Consider the following 27,202-nt stretch of genomic DNA (forward strand, 5'->3'; position numbering starts at 1 on the left):
CTTGTAGGGCTTCTATAGACATACGTAGTAATTTGTGAGATTAACTTATCTGGCATAAAGTTATTAAAAAGAACCATTTAAATTAATTTTGGATGACCTTTTCCACAATGTTCAATTAGTTTTACTTCTGTGTTTGACACAATAATTTGTTTTTATACTGTACAGTTAATTTATAATGGAATTCAATCTTACATGGACTACTTGGATGCTCAGATTTGAAACATTTGTTTCACTCACTGGAATGGAGCATGTAGTCTGTACTATATAAGTGCATAGTTTAATGAAAGTGTATAAACACTCAGGTCTCTGATTGTATTTATCATTTCATATTCTTTGATTATAAAACATATATTTTGCAGAAGTGAGAAATTCTGTTTCATTTAGAATATGATGGGGGTAGATTTAATGTAATTTCATTTTCCTAATAAAATGCTCATGAAAATGGTGACTCATTTATTGTAGATGGATGAAGTTGGAATCACTGAATATGTAAAAGGAGACGACCGCAAGTTTGAAATCTGGTATGCTGGGAAGGAAGAAGTTTATATTGTCCAGGTTGGTCACTTAAGAATTGTTCTAGAAACCATAACCTGCCTTAAGATACAAAAGTCTGCATTTACAAACAAAAATAATTTTGGTTACATTACAAAAGTTCTCAGTCCTTTCCTGTAGGTTACCTAAATATTATTTGATTATTATTCTTTGTGATGCAATTAAACATTTTCTCAGTTACCAAGTTTTCTTTTTTCTTTTATTGAAGTATAGTTGCTGTATAATATTATATTTTACAGGTGTACAATACAGTGATTCACAAGTTTTAAAGGTTATACTCCATTTATAGTTATTGTAAAATATTGGCTATATTCCCTGTGCTGTACAATATATCCTTGTAGCTCATTTTGTACCTAATAGTTTGTACCTATTAATCCCCTACTGCCATATTGCCCCTTCCCCCTTCCCTCTCCCCACTGGTAACCACTAGTTTGTTCTCTGTATCTGTGAGTCTGCTTCTTTTTTGTTATATTCACTAGTTTGTTTATTTTTTAGATTCCATATATAATCTCTAGGTCCATCCGTGTTGCTGCAAATGGCATTATTTCATACTTTTTTATGGCTGAGTAGTATTCCATTGTATATATGTACCATATCTTCCAAATCCGTTCATCTGTCGATGGACACTTAGGTTACTTCCATGTCTTGGCAGAAGTTTTCTTCAACTTGAGATATGTCTGTGATGCTTTCTATGGCTTTAAGTTTTCACCACGGCACCAGGAGACTTATCAACAAGAGCTGATAGCCAAGAGCTTGGCCGGTGCTTCTCTGTCCCCATCAAGTCTCTTGAGTTACAGATTTATAACAGTTCTGAGTTCCTCTTGTGCTCAGCATTCAGAGAGGACCTGATTACGAGACAGGGCGATGTGATGATTCAGATCGGATTGTTTTTTCTAAAGAATGTGGTTAAAGTCCTGGCCAGACATGCTGTAAGCTTCAACCTGTCTCACGGAAGAAGAGAGGAATTAGAACATTTCAAGAGATTATTGTCATTTCAAAGAGTCTTTTTTTTTTTGGCCGCACCACATGGCTTTCAGGATCTTAGTTCCCTGACCAGGGATCGAACCCCGGCCCTCGGCTGTGAAAGCACCGAGTCCTAACCACTGGACTGCCAGGGAAGTCCCTACAATAGATTGTCTTTTCAGAAACAGTAGAACTTGTTTTGTTTTACCAAAATTAAACATAAAAACATTTATATATTTAAAAGAACCCTCCTACACAGAAAAAATAAGTGAGATTTATATTTCACGCTTCTCTGAGCATTATTATTGAAGGCCAATTTCGAAATGCTTTGGGCTGTTATTTCATCTAATCCGATGGCTACTTATTTGCTTCTTAGAAGTTTTAAGAATCAAAATGTTAGAGTTGGATTATGGTGGTTCAGGATGTAAATCGTGTTTGATATACTTAGTGACATTTGTTTTATTATTAAAGCATCGTTCTAAAAAGGAAACATGTCCTCTCCTCCCCTGCTTTTTAAATCTTTAGGCTTCAAATGTAGATGTGAAGATGATGTGGTTAAAAGAAATCAGAAGTATTTTGTTGAAGCAACAGGAACTTATGACAGGTAAGTTCACGCATTCTCCAGAACAAGAAGTACAAGAACGGCTCAGTGACTCAGATTCTGTGATAATTTTTACAGGGAATGGGGCTGATATTTACTTTCTACTATTTATAATGAAATGGTTTGCTCAACTCATTAGTAGGAGATCAAGATGCAGGAGGCTGTTTAAACTGTTTTGGAGAATGAATTTTACAATGGAAGATGAGCTCTAGTGCCTGAGAAGCAGTGGTGCAGTGATAGAGCAATCTGAATGTGTTAATTCTAATTGCTTCCCATGAGGCAACTCTGCTTAGGACCTCAGTAATCAGTGCTTGGTAATGTTGGCCTGGGGGTGGTGCTAGTTATAAACTTGAATTTCTTGAATAAAATATTACATGGTTCGACCCTTTTCTATATTCCAAATTCAGACTGGCCTTCCCTCTGGCTGTTTCAAGTCTGTGAAGGTGAACTCAAATGGGATCGGGGTGTGTGTGTGTGCATATGTGAAGGTCATTGGTCCTCAAGGAAGTAAGAAGTGTGGCTTCCGAACAATGCTTATATAATCTTTGTTTTATTTCACAGTTAAAAAACAAGAACAACATAATCAGTTAACAGAACAGAATCTTTCTTCTCAGCGGAATGAGTAAGTGATTATACTTTAAGAAATACCACTCTCCAATCTTCTGTTTTCCGTATATAACATGAAACAATGTAATTAAACTATCAGACAAAAATTACCTGGCCTTTTAGCAATAACTCATCAAATTCTATAAACACATTTTCTCAGTTCTGTCCTTGGACTTGCAGCCTGATAGTCCTTAGTAGTTATCCCACTGTTCCCCTGATGTTGAAAAGAATATAAGGAAGTGCCTTTGTTCAGGGAAACGTCTTGACCCGGTCCAGGTGTGGATGGCGGCAAGAAAGAAGAAATTAACACATCCCCTCCCCCAGGAGATGTTTTGCAAGACTGATGGCCCTTTTTACTTTACTTCCTCCCCGCCTCTCACTATTATGCCTTTTTACTTTATTTCCCTCTCGGATTCTATAAAAGAAACTGGCATCCAGACCCTGATAAGATGGTTATTTTGAGACATTAGTCTGCCATCTTCTCGGTCTGCCAGCTTTCCAAATAAAGTCGTATTCCTTGCCTCAAAAAAAAAAAAAAAATAGTCTGGGCTAATTTTTAAACACGATTATAAGTGCTTTGTTCTCAGTATACCCTGGGGGGAGTTGCATGTAGGCTGCTAGCAAAAGCGGCTACACTCATGGCTTTCTCTTCAAAGTATTTCTGGGCACCTTCAATCTGATTGGAGAAGGAGAGGTATAAGAATGATGAAGTACTGGCAGCTAATACTGGCCTGCAGCTTTGTGGTCTCTTGATGGAGACCACTTGCTGGTGACTTGCCCTCTCTGTGTAGCTAGAGAGGAGGTCTGGATCCCGGGGGCGGAGGCTGTGGGGCGGGGGCTGTGCCTGGACACAACCACGTCTTTGAGGAAGGCAGCCGTCCTCAATGATAGCTTTGCTGCTGGTTTAGAGATGTGGCCATTGTATTCCACCTCTAGGAATCTTAAAAGGTGGAGTTTCCATACAACATTTACATATATGCAGAAAGAATCCTCATGGTGATTCCAAAGCCTTGGCACAGAAATTCACCACGCAGCATCTGCATGATGTAGGGATCATTGAAGGACTTATTAAAAGTACTCTTTTTCAGTGGTACAAATGAACTTATTTACAAAACAGAAATAGAGTCACAGATGTAGAAAATAAACTTACTGTTACGGGGTTGGGGGGAGGTGAGGGAGGGATAAATTGGGGGATTGGGACTGACATATACATACGACTATAGATAAAATAGATAACTAATAAGGACCTACTGCACAGGGAGCTCTACTCAATACTCTCTAATGACCTATCTGGGAAAAGAGTCTAAAAAAGAGTGGATATATGTATATGTATGACTGATTCACTGTGCTGTACAGCAGAAACTAATACAACATTGTGAATCAACTGTACTCCAATAAAAATAAAAATACTCTTTTTCTCTGTTGCACATCATCTTTCATAGGTAGCTAAGATCAGGTGCAAAGTATGTTGATTCATCTGAGGCTTTAGGAGAACCATTTTAGTTTATTTTTTATTTATTTATTTTCGGCTGCATTGGGTCTTTGTTGCTGCGGACAGGCTTTCTGTAGTTGTGGCGAGCGGGGGCTACTGTTCGTTGCAGTGCGCGGGCTTCTCATTGCGGTGGCTTCTCTTGTTGCAGAGCACGGGCTCTAGGGGCACAGGCTTCGGTAGTTGTGGCACACGGGCTTAGTTGCTCCACGGCATGTGAGATCTTCCTGGACCAGGCCTCGAACCTGTGTCCCCTGCATTGGCAGGTGGATTCTTAACCACTGCGCCACCAGGGAAGCCGCAGGAGAACCATTTTAAAATCACGGTGGAAGTCTTTATTTTCCACGGTTCACAATACTCAGTGTTTTATCATGTATTCTGGAAGTAAAGTCTTTAGATTTCATGGAGCAATTGACTCTATAGTAGCTGATACAACTCAACAGTATTAATCAGATTGAGGTTTCATTGTCATTCATATACACTTTGCCTAATTCATTGAAGTTAAAAGTTCATAGAACAATAGGGTTTTTTTGTTGTTTATATTTTTCCAACTTATTGAGTTATAGTTGACAATTAAAATTATATACGTTTAAAGAGTACAATTTGATACCGTATGCTAACACATATATATGGAATCTAAAAAAAAAAAAAAGGTTCTGAAGGACCTAGGGGCAGGACAGGAATAAAGATGCAGACGTAGAGAATGGACTTGAGGACATGGGGAGGGGGAAGGGTAAGCTGGGACGAAGTGAGAGAGTGGCATGGACATATATACACTACCAAACGTAAAATAGATAGCTAGTGGGAAACAGCCGCATAGCACAGGGAGATCAGCTCGGTGCTTTGTGACCACCTAGAGGGGTGGGATAGGGAGGGTGGGAGGGAGACTCAAGAGGGAGGGGATATGGGGATATATGTATATGTATAGCTGATTCACTTTGTTATACAGCAGAAACTAACACACCATTGTAAAGCAATTATACTCTGATAAAGATATTTTAAAAAAAGAGTAAAATTTGATGATTTGACATACATATACACTGTGAAATAATCAACACAATCAAGCTAATTGACATATCCATCACCTCACATAGTTATCCTTTTTTGTGTCTGTGGTGAGAACATTTAGCATTTACCTCTTAGCAAATTTTGGGTATACAATATAGTATGAAACAGGGATTCTAAACAATATACCTGCCTTGGGTCCAGAAAGGAGCCTTTTCTTTCCATGCTGGCTTGGATCCCAGGATTAAAGCTTTTGTATATTATGAGCTGTTATCACACAGACTTAAATAAGGGGGAAAATCAGCTCTGTTTGAATGGATTCTTTGACTATGTTCTTAACACATGGTATTAGTAGAAGAAATACCATTTAAAATTTCTTATTACTCTTAAACTGAAAAAAAGCTTACCAGTTTTTACATATTTACTATTTCAGAAGGCAACAGGGAGCTTTTATAGGTGCTGAGGAAACTGACTTGGCGCACACCAGCACTATGGTGGAAGTCGATGAGGCCATCGCGTCAGTTCGGGCAGAAGCAAATACAGGTATGTGTAATGCTCATCCGAAGGCAGAATTCATGGCTGTGCCAATTGTTTCCTCCCGTTGTTAATTTGAGAAATCTACCCATCTATTCACTTTATATGGAGAAAACAAAGTTAACCCATTTTTAGAAGACTCTTCTGTCTTGTGTATATGCAAGATACTCGGCTGAGCAGAGGTTGTCAAAGTGTGGTCCGTGGACCAGTAGCATCAGCATCACCTGGAAACTTGTTAAGAAGGCAAATGCTCTGGCTCCATCCCAGACCTTCTGAATCAAAAACTCTGGGAGTGAGACCCAGCCAGCTGTAATGTAACAAGTTCTTCATGTGATTCTTTCTGGAACCTTCTCAAGTTTGGGAGCCCCTCCTACACAGGATACAGAGGTGAATAAAACACATCCTGCATCAAGGGATGCACACTTGCTTGACTCACTGTAAGTTTAATGAATAGAGAAGAGTCATTTACAGCTCAGGAATATTTCTTTTTATTTTGCAAATTGGGTCATTTCAAGGGATTTAAAACAATTTGTTTAATTTAACAAACATAACAGCCTGTGTGCCAGGAACTGTGCAGTACTCTGGGCATACAGGCTAACTGAGATACACTCAGCTGCCATCCCCACGAAGCTAGGAGAGTAGAAGGATAATGCAAAAAGCAATGAAAATTCAATTTGATAGTGTGATAACAGGGAAGGCGCTTCCGAAGCACCTGCAAGGGTCACCTCAACAACTCTGGGATCAACAGCATAGACTTCCCTGAGGAAATGCCTAACGGGGTGCCTGATACTCAGTGCTTAAATATGATGTTCCTTAATCTGGAAGACTTCTCTACTAGCTGAGGAGAAACAAGGAACAACAACCTTGCTCAGCTTCAGTTCTCCATTTACGTGTCGCTTCCCTCAGGTCATCTATACTGTGGCCCCCTGAGCCATCAGGAGGGAGCCTAGTACCACTGCCTTCATTTGACAGATGAGGAAACCAAGTCAGAGAACGTTAACATGACTCTTCCAAGGTTACATGAATAGTTTAGTGTGGCCAAGATGAAATGCTGTCATTTCTCTGCCTATATCAGATTGCTTCATCCATACCAGTTCAATGCATTTTATTAATTAAGCATCTCTTGCAGGCAGGTTCTTATGAGACACACAATGTGTAACACATGGTTCCTGCCTAATAAAAGAGATACGACAAGTCCGATATAACAATATTACCAGGTAGAATGTTATAAGTGCTATTTAAGTGGGACCAAGAAGAATGCTATAGAAAGAATTTTTGGAAGAGATGATTTTCTATAAGAAGGGATAAATGTTCTCTGGAATGTTATTTACCTTATTATTATCTGTAATAACTCCCACCCCCCCCCAACAGGAAACTATCCTAAAAAGTAAAAGAAGTGTAGATATTCTAGGCCCTTTCTGAAATATCAGAAATTCTAAACTAGTACAACCTCATTGGAGGTTTTATTACAAAAGATATTATTCTTGGACCATTGAAGGGTATGGCCTTGATTATTACACTTCATTTTACTTCTCTTCTTGTGGTGGACCAGTAACTGCCACCCTCCATGTTTTTCTTACAGTTTGGACTGAGATGTCGTCACCTTCAGAAATCCCTGTTGAGCCTGAGGAATGGCCCAGTAACTATTTCTACTCTTCTTGTGATGACAATGAAGAAGAAAGGCCTCTAATGGTTAGTAATGACATATTAAGATAAATAAAAACCCTTCAAGCAATTTTATTGATGAAATAGGTGAGGCACATAGGGGCAATCCTTTGTCAGTATCCTTGAGGTCATGAGGTCATTTCCACAGCCAAAAGATTTGAATCGAGTCTTACTGTGAACATTCAGTAAGCACTTTTATCTCTGTGAGAACTTGTTTGAGCTATACACGGAGCTCCTACTGAAGTTGATGAGATAGTCAATCATTCCAAGTCCCATATCGTGACCAATTTTATCTTTAATTGAGCTTCACCACTCTGTTTTCAATCTGGGCATGTGAGATAAAATCAGAGCACAAAGGAGGTTCAGATATACTTAGAAATCAGTTTAGATTCCAGATTAGAAAGTATAGGAAATAAACATTACACATTAAAAACTATTTAATACCATCTGGGGAATATATTTTAGTGGGCTGTCAAAAAACATGCTAAGGCTACAGATCTCAGCATATCACAGCAAGAGGGCACCCCATGAAAGTAAAGGTTGCTTTAGGGTAAAAGGAAGTGTTTTATAGAAGAACTAGTTTGCAGTGTTGTTAGGATCCTGGTGGATTATTAGAGGGGAGTTAGGACTGTTTAGGATAAATCTCCAATTTTCTGAAGTCACCAGGGTGGAGGGTGGGAACGGTGCTTTGTAGTGGCCTGTTCCTTGGTGCTTTTCAGAGGAATAAATCCGGTTTGGCAGTTCTGGTGTTGGGGTGAGGGAGTAATGGCATGGAGAATCCCAAAGGTGCATCGACGCTGGAATGCTTTCTTTTAAAAAGCAACAGAACATTCTTTCCACTAATAAGACAGTGACCATAATTCGTATTTGTATGGTCGTTTACAGTTTTCAAAGTGATTTCACACTGAGTATTCATAGTCTTAGTGAGGCTTTATTCCCTCTGAGCCGAAGCTCAGAGCTGGTAAGAGGTTTGTCCAGCGTTCGTTGTCTAGACTGGCAGTGCTCAAACGTTTTAATGAATTTACATTTTTGAAACCAAAAAAATCTAGTGAGAAGAGTGGCATTTGAAATATTTTTGCAGCCTAAAAAATAAAAAGTAAATAAGGGACTTCCCTGGCGGTCCGGTGGTTAGGACTCTGCGCTTCCAGTGCAGGGGGCATGGGTTCGACCCCTGGTCAGGGAAGTGGTATCCCGCAAGCTGCACAGTGCAACCAATAAAAAAAAAATAATAAATGAAATATTTTTGCAAATTTCTTTAACATCTGGCTTCAGAAAAGACAGCTGGATTCTCATATTTGCGTTTGCATTCAGTCTGTTGTGCTATCACACATTCGGTGGCCTCTTGAAAACTCCCCTGTAGACTTGTGAGAGGATGAGAGTGAAAAAGGCAAATAATATATTTAGCTTTGACCCTTGCAGACCCTTGGAACTCCCAACGGTCAGCCTCCCAAACTTTGAGAATTGCTGATTTAGATGAATAAATAAAAAGAACTTCATTTCCTGAAGTAACATTATCTGAGGACAGGAGGGATCGTTGTTCAGATGTGAGCAGTAAGTCAAGGGAAGCCAGTTGGGATTTCAATGTTTGCTGTGAATGATGCTCTATGAAGGGATTGTCAAGAACCGAGAAAGCCTTCAGTAAGCATTTTTCCAGCTATGGTGTCAGAAAATAAAGCAAATATGCCAAATTGATTAATACTTTCATCATAGGGGATGGGAATGTAGAAAAACCTACTAGCTCTCCTCTCTTCTCCCAAGAATTCCCTGAGTTGTGCTACTAAGGAAAACATACAAGGGACAATATAGTGCATTCCATACCCCCTCAATTAAATAACCCCCAACCTAGAAAGCAAAACAGGTTGGAATGAGCTGATCTTTTAGCCTCGCTTTATCAAGTCAAAAACAAGAAATAATGGGTGCTGCTTCCCTTGTAGAGGCCGGTGTCGGAGATGGCTGTCCTATTTTAATGAAGCTACTCTGTTAAATGGCAAGTAGCTCTTTCCTGCCTGCTCCTCGGCCCATTTGATAAAAATACTGCTCAAAAGACGTTCAGCCCGAGTGATGCGGATAATGTTTTCAGGTTAATTCCTTTGGACGTGCAAAGAATCAACACCACTTAATTATTTCTTTCCTTTTATTTTAAAAAAGTTTTAATTATGGTACTCTTACTCTTTAAAATCATATATTCAATGTATAAGATACTGTGCTGGAAAAATTCTCATCTCAGAATACGTTTGGACTTGAAGATTACTATTTCTTCTCTGTCTACCTTGTAACCAAATGCAATCAGTGTGCCTTGGATTATTTAGCTTATTAATGAATCAAGTTAAAATTACAGCTGCAAAAAGATTAAGGCCAAGCAAAGCACAACATTATGGTTTAATATGCTTTTATCGGACTAAGCTTTTGTGCGCATTATTTTTACCTGTGCAAAACGATAACAAAGCAAGGAGTCCTTTTGGGGGCGTTAGTAAATCTTTGTTCAGGGCCATTGCCTTTTTTATGTGCCAAGATAATTATTTTTAATGAGAGTAGTTTACAAATAACAGTATTTAAAAATTATCTTCATGCTTGTTTTTTTTCTGGATTTATGTTTATTATTCATGTAACTTAAATCAGCTGTGCTCTGTTATTTTTCTGTGTAGTTCATGCTGTAATGCTCTTTTTGCAAATAAAAATTAATTCTTCAGGTTAAATAAACACATGTCCTGCTTTTTTTTTTTTTGCCATCACAAACTGCTCTGTGTTTGTTTGTTACTTCAAAGCCGCTGCAGCTAACCACATTTACCATTGACGTAAAGAATGAAGTCTGTACGTCACAGAACAGGCACTTACGCAAGTAGTTTTGCATTCAAATTTGTAATGTCACTTTTCAAAACAACCTTACAGTCTCCAGGCAAATATAAAGCCCTAGCAGATTGCAGGAAGAGAGGCTCAGAAGACCTCCTGATTAGAAATGGAGATGTCATTCAGCTTCTCCGTGAGGATGCTGAGGGTCAATGGTAGGTGAATTCTCCATGACTATGTTGACCTCCGCCTGGGGCACACGGATATCTAATCAATTGTTCTGCTTTACTTGTATCTTTGTTATACAGTCTCAAGAAGCAGAAATAACACATTTCTTATCAGTGTTTCATTTTCATTGCTTCAGCCATGTCTATATAGCTCACTGAAAGGAATGTTAACCTTTGGTGAGTGAAAAATGCTTTGAAAGAATGAAATGCTATGAGTCTGCATGCTCTTTTGTGGTTTACCTTTGGCTCAGATGTTTCAGCTGATACGTCAGGCTTTGTAATGGCTACAGATCACATTACATTAGGTCGTTTAAGTCATGCATTAATTCATCACATGTTTAGTGAATGCCCACTATGTGCCAGGGACCATGTTCGCTACTTTACAACATAGCCACACTTTGCTTTATCAGTTCGAATACTGACTTTTTAGTCTTATCATTCTATCCTCATGCGTTTGACTTTATACAGCACTGATTGCAAAGATGCTTCTGCCAGATATGCTGTTTAATTATAGAGAACCCAAAGCAAGAAGGAAATATTATTTGGAAGAGGACTGAATGAAACTTCCATAAAGCTTTTGGAAATTTTATATGAAATAATTCTGCCTTCATTGTGTCAATAACTTTAACTGAAGTGCTACATTGACTGTGTACTCTGACCCTAAAGGGGGAAGAGTGTACACCTGACGGTGAAATTAATGATGGGTCATTAACATAATAACCATTTTTGCTAGTGAGCTAAGTCTTTTGTAGTCAGAGGACTCAAGCACAGTGTCATGAAGGTCTTTGAATACGTGCAATAGTTTGTGAAAATCTGAGCTTTAATGCAACGTATATGTTGATTTTATTACCTTATATTACCATTATTGGCTACTAATTAGTTTATTATTTAGGTTGATGAAAAATCTAAACAGAAGAAAAGAAGATCTGATTCCAGGGAACAGTTTGCAGGGTTTTTTGTTTGTTTGTTTGTTTCTTTTCATTTATTTATTTTTGGCTGCGTTGGGTCTTTGTCGGTGAGTGCAGGCTTTCTCTGGTTGCGGCGAGCGGGGGCTACTCTGTTGCGGTGTGCGGGCTTCTCATTGCGGTGGCTTCTGTTGTTGTGGAGCATGGGCTCTAGGTGCCTGGGCTTCAGGAGTTGTGGCTCACGGGCTCTGGAGCGCAGGCTCAGTAGTTGTGGCACAGGGCTTAGTTGCTCCGCGGCATGTGGGATCTTCCCAGACCAGGGATCGAACCCATGTCCCTTTCATTGGCAGGTGGATTCTTAACCACTGTGCCACCAGGGAAGCCCCAGTTTGCAGGTTTTAGTCGGTGACTATAGGTTTCAGAATGCCAAAGTTACAGGTATAATATGAACTTGACTGTATGCTATTTGTTTAAAGGCTAAAAATTTTAAAGCTCCACCAAATATGTAATTGGCATAGGGTAAGAACCTCTCTGCACTTAGAAATAGAGCTGCAAGCACATTATGTTAGCTAGGATTTAATTTTTTCCCTTAATAGTTTTAAATTAATGAATAGAGATGTTTTAAACATGTTAAACTTTTCTCTACAAGGTTGATAGGTTTGAAAGAAAGTTTCATGTACAGTGCTGTCTTATAAGAGATCCTTCAGAACTAAATACTGATGATATGATTTTAAGGAACCAGCCTTACTGTCCAAGGATGCTTCACCAGTGTGTTTTTACTCAGTTCTAAGAGCATGCTATTTCCTTATGGTAGGTTTCTGCTACACGTTTGTGCATGCACGTGCGCACGCACACGCGCACAAACATACCCTGTGTCTGTTCCCAAGACTTAATGTGTGAAGATATGACGAAGCAATGAGAATGTTCCTTTCTATTAACCCAAGCATTAGTACATGAAATTTCTGTACACAAACCAGTATTCTTATAAATTTTTCACCTGATACTGAGCTATCTATAAAAAGGCAGCACAAAAACAACAAATTTGTCTGTGAACAAGATTATTATTATTTTATGTACATATTTCCTTTGAATTCCTAGTTTTGGACTTGTATTTGAATTCTAGGTGATGTTACCTTGTGTTTAAATGAATCTAATAGGCCAGGAGTAACTTACTTGGTTCTAAATTTCATTTATGACATGAAACAAAATCTAAGGGTGCTAGGGCTCAATATAAATATTGGGTCACATGGGAATCCCCAAAATAGAGTCACTTCTTGTTTGTGTTTTTGTTTGTTTGTTTGTTTGTTTGTTTCTCTAAATCTGGGCCACCTTTCAAAGGTTTTTTTTTTGATAATTATTGAATTACTGAATTATTTAGACAATTAGTAATCAGAAAAGTCTGATAGGCCAACAACCTGAACCAGTTGGCATTTATTCAAAATTGACACCCAACAACTGCAGAATACACCACTATTTTTAAGTATACATGGAACATTCACCAAGATAGATTATACGTTGGATCACAAAAGAAATAATAAATTTCAGAAGATAGGAATCATATAAAGTCTCAAAAGATATTATATTAGAAATAGATTATCCCTAAATATTTGGATATTAAATAATACACATCTAAACAACACATGGGACAAAGAGGAAATCACAAGAGTAATTATAATGATTTAAAATTGGATGAAAATGAAATGTGACATATCAAAATTTGGGGATGCAGCTCAAGAGGGAAGGAAATGTAGGGAATTGTATAGCTTTAAATTAAGTACTTGTATTACATGCTTCAAAAGTCAGTATAATTTGCCATATTAATATAATGAATTGGAAAATTATATAATCATTTCAGTAGATACAGAAAAGCACTAGACAAAACTCCATACTCATTCATGATAACAACTCTCACCACACTACGAATAAAGGGAATAATGTGTGCTTGTGAAAAATCACAGTTAACCTCATTCTTAATGATGAAATATTGGAAGCTTTTGCCCCTAAGATTGGGAATAAGCCAAGGATATTCATTCGCACCATTTCTATTTAACATTATATTGGAAGTCCTAGCCAGTGCCATAACTCAAGATAAAGAGATAAAGGAACCAAAATATTAGAAAAGAGACAACACTATCATGCTTAGCAGATCATGTGTATGTATGAAACCATTGGGAATCTCTACACAAAAAGACCCTATTAGAAGTAATAAGTGAATTTTATAAGGCCATGGTATATAAAATAATTATAAAAAATACACTGTAATTCTATATCCTAGCAACAAAGAATTAGAAAAAAAAGAAATAAAAAATACCATTTACATTAGTAATATAAAATATAAAATAAATATGAATAAATCTAACAACAGATGTCTAAGGCTTCTATACTGACAACCACGAATAATTGCTGGGGTATATTTAAGATGACCTACTAAAAGGAGAGATATACCATATTCGAGGATTGGAAATCTCATTGTTAAGAAATCCATTGTCCCCAAATAGACAGTTAATGAAGTCAAAATCTCAGCAAGCCCTTTTGGAAGAAAAAATAAAGACAAGTATATTCTAAAATGTATATGGAAGGCAAAAAACAACCTAGAACAGAGGAATCTCAGAAATCTTGAGGATTTACATACCTGATTTCAAAACCTACTAAAAGGCGACAGTAATGAATACAGTGTGGTATTGGTTTACGTATAGAAAAATAGAGTTCAAAAATAGACCCACAGGGGGCTTCCCTGGTGGCGCAGTGGTTGAGAGTCCACCTGCCGATGCATGGGACACGGGTTCGTGCCCCGGTCCGGGAAGATCCCACAGGCCGCGGAGCGCGTGAGCCATGGCCGCTGAGCCTGCGCGTCCGGAGCCTGTGCTCCGCCACGGGAGAGGCCACAGCAGTGAGAGGCCCGCGTACCGCAAAAAAAAAAAAAAAAAAGAAAAATAGACCCACAGGGACTGCCCTGGTGGCGCAGTGTTAAAGAATCCGCCTGCCAATGCAGGGGACACGGGTTCGAGCCCTGGTCCGGGAAGAGCCTATGTGCCGTGGAGCAATGAAGCCCGTGCGCCACAGCTACTGAGCCTGCGCTCTGAAGCCCATGCACCTAGAGCCCATGCTCCACAACAAGAGAAGCCCCCCGCAATGAGAAGCCCACGCACCGTAACGAAGAGTAGCCCCCGCTGGCGGCAACTAGAGAAAGCCAGCGCGCAGCAATGAAGACCCAACACAGCCAAAGATAAATAAATAAAATAAAATTTTAAAAGAATTTAAAAAAATAGACCCACATATATATAACTGATTAATGTTTAATCAAGGTGTCAAGTCAACTGAATGGGGAAAGGAAGGTTGTTTTAGCAAATTGTGCAGGAGCAACTGGGTATCCACATTAAAAAAAAAATGAGCCACCATCCCTACACCTCACTCCATACACAAAAATTAATTTCAGTTGCATCATAGACCTAAACATAAAAGCTAGAATCATAAAGCTTCTAAAAGCACAGGACAACATCTTCATGCCTTTGAGCAGTTAACCATTTCTTTCTTGTAAATTATACAGGGCAGAAAAAGTACTAACCATAAAAGAAGAGTATCAGACAAACACAAAGAAACATTGCACATGCTGAATTGAGCACTTTACACTTTAAAAACGTATATGTGTTCGAATAAGGTAAAACCTAAGATAGTGACATTTTGAACACTTTCAAAAGCCAGATAGTTGTAATGAATCATATATTCCCCTCAAATTAACTGATTCCATCTTACACATTAAAGAGTTAAGTTTGAAAATAAATATGGCCAGCTTTCTGCCAACTGCTTTATGCTTATTTAAGTGGTTAATGAGAGAGAGACAAAGAAACACATGAGTCACTTAAAATACGTGCTCGAAGAGCTGTGTAAATTAAATATATAAATCATTTTTTAATGAAGCATATTTTATAAGCCAGTAAAGCCATGAAATAAGAGTGCAGTGTATATACTAGAAAATAATGGCCTTTCTTGTACTCAGGTCTCCAAAATTCAAAATTGAAAACACCAAGGGCATTCATCTAACTTCCATATAATATTAGCATTTGTATTCAACATTAGGAACACTCAGTAGATTTTCCATAACTTTTATCATCATCATTTTAAATATAGAGCCAGGTGTCCTCATAGTTAATTCAGGACAAAGTTAATTACATTCAGTTTTAGCTAACAGTAATGCAGGACATGTAAAATTACATATATGATTAGTTTTAATTTGAAATGATTCCATTACTGTAACTAATCACAGTAGGTTTAGGGCTTGTGCTTATTTTTCAGTCAGTGAAGGGCTTACTATACATTTGTTAACATACATACCCTTTATTTGGAAAAAATAACATTATTCTTTTCAGTTTTATTTTCTACCATCAGTACACTTTTTCAATATCCTTTTCTTTTTTGCAGTGTCATCAGGAGAGTTAAGTGTAATGGATTGATATACCATCAGCATTTAAAGCATGTATTACTCTCTTGGTATGACATGCTACTAGATAAGGTGACAAGGTCCCATAGTTCCCTGTTCTCTAGAAAGTTCTGACTTCAGAAGTTTTAAAAATATACATTACTTTCAAATAACATGGATTTATGACAGATCGAATTGACAAATCCGTACTTGGTAGATTTTGGTTGAATGCTATATCAAGTGGTCTTGACTGAGATCTGTTCCTCATTACATTGCATAGAGCAAAATAGTATAATGTGGCCTACAAAACTATATTGTACTGTGTGTCAGTTAATGGATTAGGAAATGAAAGTTGATCGCATATGCAACTGTCAACAGCACTTAGGTTTCAAAATATGTATTAGAGTATCTTATTTGAAATCTGGCAAATGGAATGTAAAGGTCTCTCCGTTAATTATGTGCTTAACATGTTTCATCTATATGCACACAGCATAATTCATACGATATTCGGGAAATCTGGTTTTAGGAGATGTGACTTCTGTTTATTTTGCTTCTAGTGAAGTTATGCCGTTCATGAAATAGATGCCTTTAATAAATCACTATGTAACAGAATAACGACTTTCAAATTAAGATAAACAACCAAAAGACATCACCTTTGAATTTATGATGGACCTTTTGAATCCTCACAGTTAGCGTTAGAAGTCATAGCACAGACAACATTTTTGGCCTTAAAAGTCACGAGTATTAACATCATTCTTCATTATTTTGTAGATGCTGCTCTGAGTAACACAAGGAAACTAAGTTCCCCTTGAATTAAAGGAGAATGAATAGACTTTAAAAAATAAGATTTCCTTTGAAGGTATGAACTAGATTACAGTTCTTAAAAGTGTTACAGATAAACAGCACAAGAGTCAGGATGATCCTATGCTACCCATGACATTCACAGAACTTCCTCAGGACTGAGGTGGACTTCGTCATTCACAGTTTGTCTCATTCTTGCAAGAAGCCATCTTCACACCTTCCAATCCCCCCAGGTGAAAAGTGCAGTGTTATTTTGTTTCCAAGTAGGGTTTTTCATGGCATGCATTCAGATTCTATCTAAACAAAACAAAACAAAAATCCAAAGAGAGAAGCGAGATAATCAGAGATTTTAAACCCCTTTGGTAATTGTTAGGATATGTTATTATTTAATTTTGTTAACTATGTGACTATAATGTACCAAAGGGATACGTTCTGAAGGACCTCTTTTGCACTTGGACTGGTATTTAGGGTTGTCAGAGCTGTCTTAATGGTTCTAAAAAGACCCAAAGCTAAAAATTCTGCAGTTAGGATGTGTTGAAGTTTACACTTTATGCATTGAAATTTAGATACATCACAGCTTTAAGTTAAATATTCATATTTGCACAAGAGGTGTTCCTGTAACAAAGCTCTGCTTTCCAGTGTCTTTACTTGCTTTTGAATTTTCTAGAAAAATCTATTCTAGTGCAGGTTTTCTTAAGTTATATTGTGTTTCTACCTGTGGTTTTTCTTTGATAATATATGTATAGATGCCCTTCTTTTAAATATGTAAACAGTGAGATCACTTGTTTTAAAGCACAGGCCCAGTTGTTGCATGCAGTGTTGAACTTAGGCTTGGCGTATTTTATATTATGGGCCACTGAAGACGATGGTTTGAAACTGCTGCCTTTTGAATCATGGATCGTGAGTTTTACTATCAAGTTGGCATATTAGGTGCATGGTTTTTGATGATTGGTTTTACAGAAAACAACACAATAACTATATAATACATAAATTATCTTTTAAGTAGGTTTGTGTATCATGTCAAATCATAGTTTATTTCAGTGGTATCATTAGATGTAACCATTTATATGACAAACCAATTGTATTTTATTCAAAGTTACCTGTAAATTATAAATCTTCTAATGTCAAATTGCTGGAATTTGTGATGGTTGATTTATAACTGACTCATGAAAATGTCCATATGTTTGATATTTCAATGAATGCTTCTGCAACAATAACAACAACAGCAAAATGATATTAAAATACATTTCTTTTGTGTGCTGACCCTGTGGTTAGAAGACAGAACTAGGAGATAAAATCTTTGAATAATGATGCCCCTCTGCACAAGGCATTTTATTTTCATGGTATTAAACTAGGGATTTTAATCATTTAAGACAGTACTGAGTTCTATATATTCAAACATACAGTGTAGTCTTTTAATGTTTTAATCACTGTACAATGAATGCTATATTTGTACATGTATTTGTAACTGCACTGTATTTTTTCAGGTTTATAAATGTGTATTACTATGAAACATAGCAGCAATTTCCCTTTAAGTCTTCAAATTTTAATTACGTTATAAATGTACTTAAAAAGTAAATGTACTTGCATTAATTCCACATTAAAAATATCCAACCTTAAACTCACTCATATATTTTTTTTGGTTTAGTATAGTATCATTGAAAACTCCTTTCCTTTTTTTTTTTATTGAAGTATAGTTGATTTACAATGCTGTGTTAATTACTGCTGTACAACAAAGTGATTCAGTTATACATATATATATTCTTTTTTATATATAACATATATTCTTTTCCATTATGGTTTATCACAGGATACTGAATACAGTTCTCTGTGCTATACAGTAGAGTAGGACCTCGTTGTTTATCCATCCTACGTATAATAGTTTGCATCTGCTAACCCCAACCTCCCAATCCATCCCTCTCCCACCCCCTCACCCTTGGCAACCACAAGTCTGTTCTCTATGTCCTTGATTCTGTTTCATAGGTAAGTTCATTTGTGTCTTATTTTAGATTCCACATATAAGTGATGTATGATATTTGTCTTGCTCTTTCTGACTTACTTCACTTAGTATGATAATCTCTGGGTCCATTCATGTTGCTGCAAATGGCATAATTTCATTCTCTTTTATGGTTGAGTAGTATTCCATTATATAGAGGTACCACATCTTCTTTATCCATTCATCTGTCCATGGACATTTAGGTTGTTTCCGTGTCTTGGCTGTTGTGAATAGTGCCGCTATGAACATAGGGGTGCATGGATCTTTTTGGATATATGCTCAGGAGTGGGATTGCTAGATCATATGGTAATTCTATTTTTAGTTTTCTGAGGAACCTCCACACTGTTTTCCATAGTGGCTGCACCAATTTATATTCCCACCAACAGTGTAGGAGGGTTCCTTTTTCTCCACACCTTCTCCAGCATTTGTTATTTGTAGACTTTTTGATGATGGCCATTCTGATGATGGGTGTGAGGTGATATCTCATTGTAGTTTTGATTTGCATTTCTCTGATAATTAGTGATGTTGAACATCTTTTCATGTGCCTATTGGCCATCTGTACTTCTTCTTTGGGGGAATGTCTATTTAGGTCTTCTGCCCATTTTTGAATGGGTTGTTTCCTTTTTTTTTTGATTGTTGTTGAGTTGTATGAGCTGTTTGTATATATTGGAAATTAGGCCCTTGTCTGTTGCATCATTTGCACGTATGTTCTCCCAGTTTGTAGGTTGTCTTTTCGTTTTGTTTATGGTTTCCTTTGCTGTGCAAAGGTTTGTAAGTTTGATTAGGTCCCATTTGTTTATTTTTGTTTTTATTTCTATTACCTTGGGAGACTGACCTAAGAAAACATTGGTACGATTTATGTCAAAGAATGGAAAACTCCTGTCCTTTCATTTATTAGTGATACAGTAAAGACACAGTAAGTATTTTGAGTTAAATGCTTACCTTCAGATTTGTCATAAAGTTGTAATAAAGAAAGAGAATGAGCTCAATGATAGACAAAATACAATAGAACAAAGAAAACCCAGAAACAGTCTTACATACATTTAATTTGCTGTATTGATGGATGTAGCATTGCATGTGGGGAAATAAGGGACTGTTTAATAAATGATGCTAGGAAATGTAGAAGGAAATGTTTACTTTCAGCCTTGCTTCTCTGAGAGAGATAGAGACACAGAGACACAGAGACACAGAGATCTGACCAGAACTAGGATAAATATTTTGCTTAAAAAATTTCTTTACCCAAATTTGTAGGATAGCAGTTTCAGGGGTTAGATAGCCATGTTTATGAGTAGATATTTCCACACACTGAAAAAATCTGCTTCCATGTGATGGAGCCCAAGGAAAGCTGGAAAGCATTTAGCTACCCACAGTTGTTTTCTGAACCGTTGCTTGCTTTTGCAAAGGGTTCTTAGTTGGGTTTGCCAGACTTAATCTCTTCCACAGCCCATTAGGGAGCTAGAAGTATGCCTTAATATAGAGGGGGAATCAAAACCTATCAAACTGGTTTGGTTGAATCTTCCATTTCTCAAAAACTCAGATTGTTTCGGATGTCTTAATGAACATCCCATGACAGGATCAACTATTCCTTTTTGCCTTTAATTTTATTTTGAGCTTTTTTTTTTCGGTACGCAGGCCTCTCACTGCTGTGGCCTCTCCCATTGCGGAGCACAGGCTCCGGACGCGCAGGCTCAGTGGCCATGGCTCACGGGCCCAGCCGCTCCGCGGCCTGTGGGATCTTCCCGGACCGGGGCACGAACCCGTGTCCCCTGCATCTGCAGGCGGACTCTCAACCACTGCGCCACCGGGGAAGCCCTATTTTGAGCTTTTTTGAGGAAGCACCGTTCATGAACTACTTACTCAAGCATTTAATCCATCTTCAAGAACTCCTTGAGGACTTCCCTGGTGGTCCAGTGATTAAGACTCCACGCTTCCACTGCAGGGGACATAGGCTCAATCCCTGGTTGGGGAAGTTCCGCATGCCACGCGGCAGCCAAAAAATAAAAAAAAGAACTCCTTGAAAATTAAAGTGTGTATTCAAGTCTTTATTCCTGTGTTGGCTGAAGAGTAAGTATTATTGTTAACATTTCCAAAATTACACATGAATCTCACAATATAGAGTATGTAGTTGTTTTAAAAGCCTCCCCAACTTCCAGGCTACAGTATTCTCTTAAGAAGAGAGAAAGTTTCAGAGTATATATTTGAAGGTGTAAGGGAGTATGAGAAATGCTCCACCTGGAAAGAAATTAGGTCAGTGATTTTGTCTGAGGTTTAGTCAGAAATCAATCCAGTTTCACTTAACAGACTTTCTCTGAAAAAAATGCTTATTATTAGTAGGTATTAGAACACAGGAACGTGCTTCCCTTAGGAGCAGTAGACTCCAGAGTGCTCAGTGAATCAAGTGTCAAGCAATTAATTGTCAAAACAAGTCATTTTTATTACCTTTCAGTACACTTCCCTGCGTTGATTTGGAATGATCAGTTTGCAGTTGGTCTTATGGGGCCTGCCCAAGGACAGCAAACCAACAAACCAACCAGTGTCACAGACAAAACGTAAACCCTTTATATTGTTCAAAAGGAAATGAATAGAAGTGACAATAGTCTTTTTAAAAAAAAGTAATTCCTTTTTAGTTCAAAATGTATTTTCTATATTAAAGCTCATGACACACTCAAGTCTAAAGTTTTCCCTTGTACTTGGTGAGGGACTACCTAATATTTGTTGATCACCTCATTTTCACATATATGAATTTGCACTTTAAATTCTGAAGAGATAATTTCAGCAAATGTACACCAAATAGGACTAATAATGTGCATTGAGAACAGCCAATGAAGCTGGACTTTGTGAAGATGAATTCCTTAAGGTAAATGAAACTTTCCTTAAGCCCAAACCCAAATAAAATGTAAACTGTTTCAAAGATACGTTTCATCTAAGTATTTCTGAGATAGACTCACTAACTCAATTACTCCAAAAATAACCAAACAAATAAAACCAGGCTGGAGTGAAAGTCAGAAAGATCTGAAGCATGAAGAGAGCTCGACGTGCTGAGAGTTATCTAAGTCAATATTTCCTTTTTATCTCAGTTTGATAGTGAATGTGCTCTTTTACATGGCAAGCTATGAGAACAAATAAAATTTTAGTAACTAAGTGAACTGTAACTTTTCAACCATGACAAAAATGACTTAAAAGGGAAAAATCCTAGTGGATGTTTTGGAATCTAATGTTAGAAGCTAAAGAGGTCTCTTTACTGACCTTAGAGAAGACACAGAGCTATACCTATACATTTAGAACTAGTTTCAAAATACCTGAATTCAATGCAAAACAGCCATTTTACATGAGTATTAGTAGCTTTAAAATCTGCCTGTATTTCTAAAAATACCAAGTGTTAGAAAAAAATATGAAGAACTCTTACATGGTGCTACTGGTGCATAAATTGGTACAACCCTTTGATGAACAATTTGCTAATACCAAATAAAGTTGAAGTGAATACTGTATGGCTTAGCAATTCCACTTCTAAGTGTCTCCCCCAGAGAAACACTCACACATGTGCTCAAGGAGACATATGTGCCAGAATGTTTATAACAGCATTGTTTGGAAGAGTAAAAAATTTGGAGACAACATTAATGACCATGAACAGAAGAATAGATAACTAGATGATGAAATATCATACAATAAAATACTATTTAGAAGTTAAAATGAATGATCTCAGGCTTCACCTGTCAACGTCAGTGAATCTTGCAAGATAGATGCAAGATGATAGCATTTGTAGAGTTTTAAAATGTGCAAAACTCTATACTTTTAATGGATAATTTAGAGTAAAATATGCATATGCTGGCTAATGAACACCAAATTAAGGATGGTAGCTACCTACCTCTGAAGATGGGGTGGGGGGCGGGGAGAGACAGAGACAGAGACAGAGGGAGTTTATGATATTGAATATTATCGTCTCTATTTTTATGTCTGAAACATTTCATGCTGTAAAAAATTCTGCTTACTTTAATTCAGTACTGGAAAAGTGGATTATAACGTCTTGTCCCCTGATGATTGAAGTATAGTGAAAATCTACACCAAACTTACCTTCCATACATCCTTGTGGGTTTTTTTTTTAAATCTTACTTGTTAGCTGAAAATAACAGTCACGAACTCTTTTATGCAGTCTTCATAAATATCTTAAGAAATTACTGTGAACTAACATACCAGCAGAAAACTACCATAGAATAATCCTTCATTGACTTCACAATGTGTGATTGTGAATGTGTTGTATAGGAGAAATATTTGCACTTAAGAAATGTTATGGGACTTCCCTGGCAGTCCAGTGGTTAAGACTCTGTGCTTCCCCTGCAAGGGGCACAGGTTCGATCCTTGGTTGGGGAACTAAGATCTGGTATGCTGCGTGACACAGCCAAAAAAAAAAGAAAAGTTGAAAAAAAAATTGTTTTATTTTGCAACAAAATAACTACTTGTTGCCACCTGAGAACAACTTTAAAGGTCTGATTTTTAAATATTTCTAGGTCATAAATATTCTGCTTCCTTAAACAACTTTTATATTTTAATTCACAGTGTATTTAGTGCTCACTCAGCAATAATTGAGTAGCAGGACTGTAAAAATGATGAATTTTTTAAATCAAATAATTAGATTGTGTCAATTGGTATGTTGAACAACTGGCTCTCTTAAAAAAAAAGTATTTGTAGTATTTGTCAATATCTGTTGTGTAAATACCCCTATCATGGTGGATTTTAAGCTACTGACATGAAGTCACTGAACTGGACGTTGGAAAGAGATGTGCAAAATTCACATTTGTGAGTTGGTATAAGCCAGTTCCAGCACATGGCTGATTTTATCTTATGAAACAGACACGGTGCTAGGCCCATAGTAAGTGTTCAGTAAAATTCCTTATTCCTTATGCACTAAGATTTCCGAATTATAACCCACCATTAGGTAATGTGTAGCTATGCTTTTAGCCGTATCAATTACCCAAATTTACATTTCCTAAAGTAAAAAAGTAGATTGTGATCTCAAGCACAATCATCTAAAACGACATATGGAAGAGAGTGTGGACAATGAAAAATATGGGAGGCATATTGAGAGAAATTAAATCCCTGTGGCAAAGAACAGCAGTTTGATTCAGATATAAAACTTTGAAACCCAAATGAAAGCCAAGAGCTGACTATAAAACCAAGGTACAACAATAAAATACCTACCTAAATAAGGATACAAAGCACAGATAAGAGAGGTAAATACGGCTTCTGGAGAACACAAACACAAAAGCAAAAAATGTTAACAGGAGAGGAAAAGGCTAAAACAATGGTCTTATGGGCGATTCTTTTTTACATTTCCTAGAAATTAGTAATAACTCCTCATAATCCTTGCAAGGACATGAATGTATTTGTATTTGTCTCTCTTCCTTTCTATGGCATATTCCCTGTGTGTTCAGGTTGAATATCTCATTCCTACCCTAGATAACTGAGGTAGTCAGTAATGGCTTGTTTTTCTTCCATTTCATTCACCCATTGGTTCATTCAACAAGCACGCACTGAGTTTCTCAGAGACCTGGCTACTTACTTTCAGAGCTGAGTTTTAATATCATGAAAATGCATGTTTATTTTTGTAATATATTCCAAGAGGAAAATAGATTTTTATATATAGATCTTCACTAAAGCATGTCACGTGTAAATCGTGAGACCCCTTAACTTTATGAGGTCAGCACCTAAGCCACTACACGGTTATTGATCTGGAGAAGCTATCTACTGCAGCATTTCTTTTTTTTTTAACTTTAAAAAAAATAGATTTATTAATTGATTTAGTTATTTTTGGCTGCATTGGGTCTTCGTTGCAGTGTGCGGGCTTCTCATTGTGGTGGCTTCTCTTGTTGTGGAGCACCGGCTCTAGGCACGCAGGCTTCAGTAGTTGCAGCACACTGGCTCAGTAGTTGTGGCACGCGGGCCCTAGAGTACACAGGCTTCAGTAGTTGTGGCTCGTGGGCTCTAGAGCGCAGGCTCAGTAGTTGTGGCGCACGGGCTTAGTTGCTCCGTGGCATGTGGGATCTTCCCGGACCAGGGCTCGAACCCGTGTCCCCTGCATTGGCAGGCGGATTCTTAACCACTGCGCCACCAGGGAAGCCCTGCATGCTGTCACTCTTATACTTCTAGAAATGCTTGCAGTAGGGCTTCCCTGGTGGCGCAGTGGTTAAGAATCCGCCTGCCAATGCAGGGGACACGGGTTCAAAATATAGGAAATATTCCTATTTCCATCCTTCTCCAATCAAGAGGTAACTCTTGGGGGTAGGGTGGGGGTGGGGTTCGGGGGGCAAAAAAGAGGTCAGTCTCCTTCCAAGGTGAAATGATCTGGCCAGGAGTTCGAAATAGTATTCTCATTCTGTGAGGGGGTCTTGGCTGTCTTCCAGAAGCCGTTGCCTCTTTATCTATAAGAAAGTGTCTGCTTGCTGTCCTTCCCTTCTGATACCTTTCTCCATACAAGAGGTTGAGATTAACTCTGGAAATCTCAAGGCAAGCTATAACCCCATGGACACGGTGGAAGAGGTCTGCCTTGAAAGTACTCTTGGAGAAAATGAGTGATCTGTGTACCTGCATTGGTTGGAAAGGGCAGGGGTCCCATAGTCTTTTGCCTGCTGTGACTCCATAGTTTCCAGAACATGATTTTTGTGGCTTTAACCATGAGATTTTTTCCCCCAAGTTTTAATTTTGTATTAATCCACTGATCCTAGCACTTTTTTTAAACCCTGAGGTTTCTAAATGGCATCAGCCTCAGATTCAAAAAGAGCCCTGATTCCTGAGTGCTTTGCTCAGACAGGCCTGTCAGCTGCTGAAGTCTGTTTTCCCGACACCCAGGGCTGGTAGCATCCCAGATTCAGCGGGCCTTTGAAGCATTCCTTCAACTCTCAAACAGCAGTTTCTGGGGTAGGCTGCTGTCTCGGCGTGCTGCCTGTTTTACCCTGCGCAGCTGCAATGAATCGAGTTGAAATGTTGCCGGGATGACTGTGTGCCAGATGACACTGACGAACTTGCTCTAGAAGTCAAATGTCACATCTGGAAGGCCCAGTGCTCACAGCTGGGCTAAAAGCCAGGCACCAGCACCACAGGTTCATTCCACATGTGCTGCCCTGAGTCCAGGACTGCGGTTCCAGTTTGCTATTCAACCGCCACTCTGCCTTCCCCGCTACCTGTTGGTCTTCTTGATTTGGTCACCTGTTTGTCAATTAGAGCATCACTAGTAAGAATTTCAGGCAGTTTTCACTCCCAGGTTTGCTGAAAGGATCGCCACCAATGCAGAATGCCCCAGCGGCCCTAAAAATATAGACAGGGCTCTAATTGAAAGCACTGTACTTTCACAGTGTGGAGTGGGACACCTGAGTTCTAGTCCTGGCTCTTGACATTGTGTTACTTTGGGCCTGGCATTATCTTGGCCTCAATTTCCTCATCTGTTAAATGGGTAGAGGAGTTTGGATGGTGTCTAAGGGCCTTTGCAGCTCAGACATTCTTAGATTGGACTGTAAGCCTTCAGAAGTGGTTTAGAAATTATAATTAAGCAATTTTGCGAACTGGTCTGTCATGGTACAGGAAAGTTGGGGAGAAAACCTTTCTTTCTCCCTTGGCAGAGAAAATTGGACACTTTGTTCCTGTCAGCATTTAGCAACTAATATTCAAAAGAACCCAAAACAGTCATACTTAAACAGCAAGTTGAAATGACCGCACTACATTAACACACATTTCTTCACTCAGCAAGAGTTCTGTTTTAATCTGTCACTCTCAATATTGTTGCAGCAGCATATTTCAGCCAATTTAGGTTAAGTAGCTACAGCGATTTTTTGAAAGCGTTAATGATTCTTATATGGCGACTGCAAATGCTCTAGGTAGAATCTAGCGAGGGCCTGGATCCAAAGCCGCTGGCTCTTAGGTGGGCTTAAAGGCCCCGTATGTTTAGTGGTGGCAACATGCCACACGTGGGTCCTAATGAATCCAGTCATTTTTGAGCTTATGGGGAAAAAGTCTGTGGATTTCAGACTGATGGGCCCAGGAGCTCCTCCCTCTGCCACAGGGAAGACCAATCACAGGAGGCATAAGGCCATGCCCCCATGGCTGCCTTTGTAAGGGGTGGTCTCCATGGCAACAAGGCCAGAGTGGCTCCCTTTTATCAATCGCAGAGCCCTGGGCCTACAGATCTTTCCTCATTCAAATTTGAAGTAATGTGTTCCATGCATGAATCAGTACCCTCCTTACCCTAAGGGGGACCATTGCAGTGTCTCCTCTCTCTCCTTCAGCCAGCAATAGCTGAACTGATTTCTTTTGTTTGTTCATGAAACCTCAATCCCAGGCATTATTTTTATTTAAGTATGTCCTCTTCCCCTGATACTCAATACAAGACTAATTCCTATTGTGGGATAAACATGGGTTCAGATTCAGCTAACATTTACTGAGCAACTACTGTGTAGTAGGCACTGACAAGGCAATTCACATACATTATTTTAGTTAACTCACAAAATATGTAAATGTGAACTTAAATTGTAATGAACACTCTTGGTGTTTGGCATACAACCAATGCCAAACAGTAATCACTCCTTGAATATTTGTTGAATAAAGGAATGGAAGAACACGAACCCACCGACTATCACAGGGTCAACAAGGGCCTTTGGAGAGCATCC

At 38.2% G+C, this 27,202-nt stretch overlaps 1 protein-coding gene across 2 annotated transcripts in view; it reads left to right on the plus strand.

Moving 5' to 3' along the window:
* Positions 1-10,109, plus strand: part of MCF2 (MCF.2 cell line derived transforming sequence) — a 64,414-nt gene extending 54,305 nt beyond the window's left edge. For both annotated transcript variants that reach the window (XM_073798854.1, XM_019919084.3), the window contains 6 exons: positions 463-555; positions 2,041-2,119; positions 2,678-2,738; positions 5,650-5,759; positions 7,333-7,442; positions 9,350-10,109. In XM_073798854.1, coding sequence (XP_073654955.1) covers positions 463-555; positions 2,041-2,119; positions 2,678-2,738; positions 5,650-5,759; positions 7,333-7,442; positions 9,350-9,382 — 486 coding nt within the window. In that variant the 3' untranslated portion in view covers positions 9,383-10,109. The remainder of the gene's footprint in view (positions 1-462; positions 556-2,040; positions 2,120-2,677; positions 2,739-5,649; positions 5,760-7,332; positions 7,443-9,349) is intronic.
* The last annotated feature ends 17,093 nt before the right edge of the window (positions 10,110-27,202 follow it).

The sequence above is a fragment of the Tursiops truncatus genome, chromosome X (genome assembly GCF_011762595.2).
Source record: "Tursiops truncatus isolate mTurTru1 chromosome X, mTurTru1.mat.Y, whole genome shotgun sequence".
Lineage (NCBI taxonomy): Eukaryota > Metazoa > Chordata > Mammalia > Artiodactyla > Delphinidae > Tursiops > Tursiops truncatus.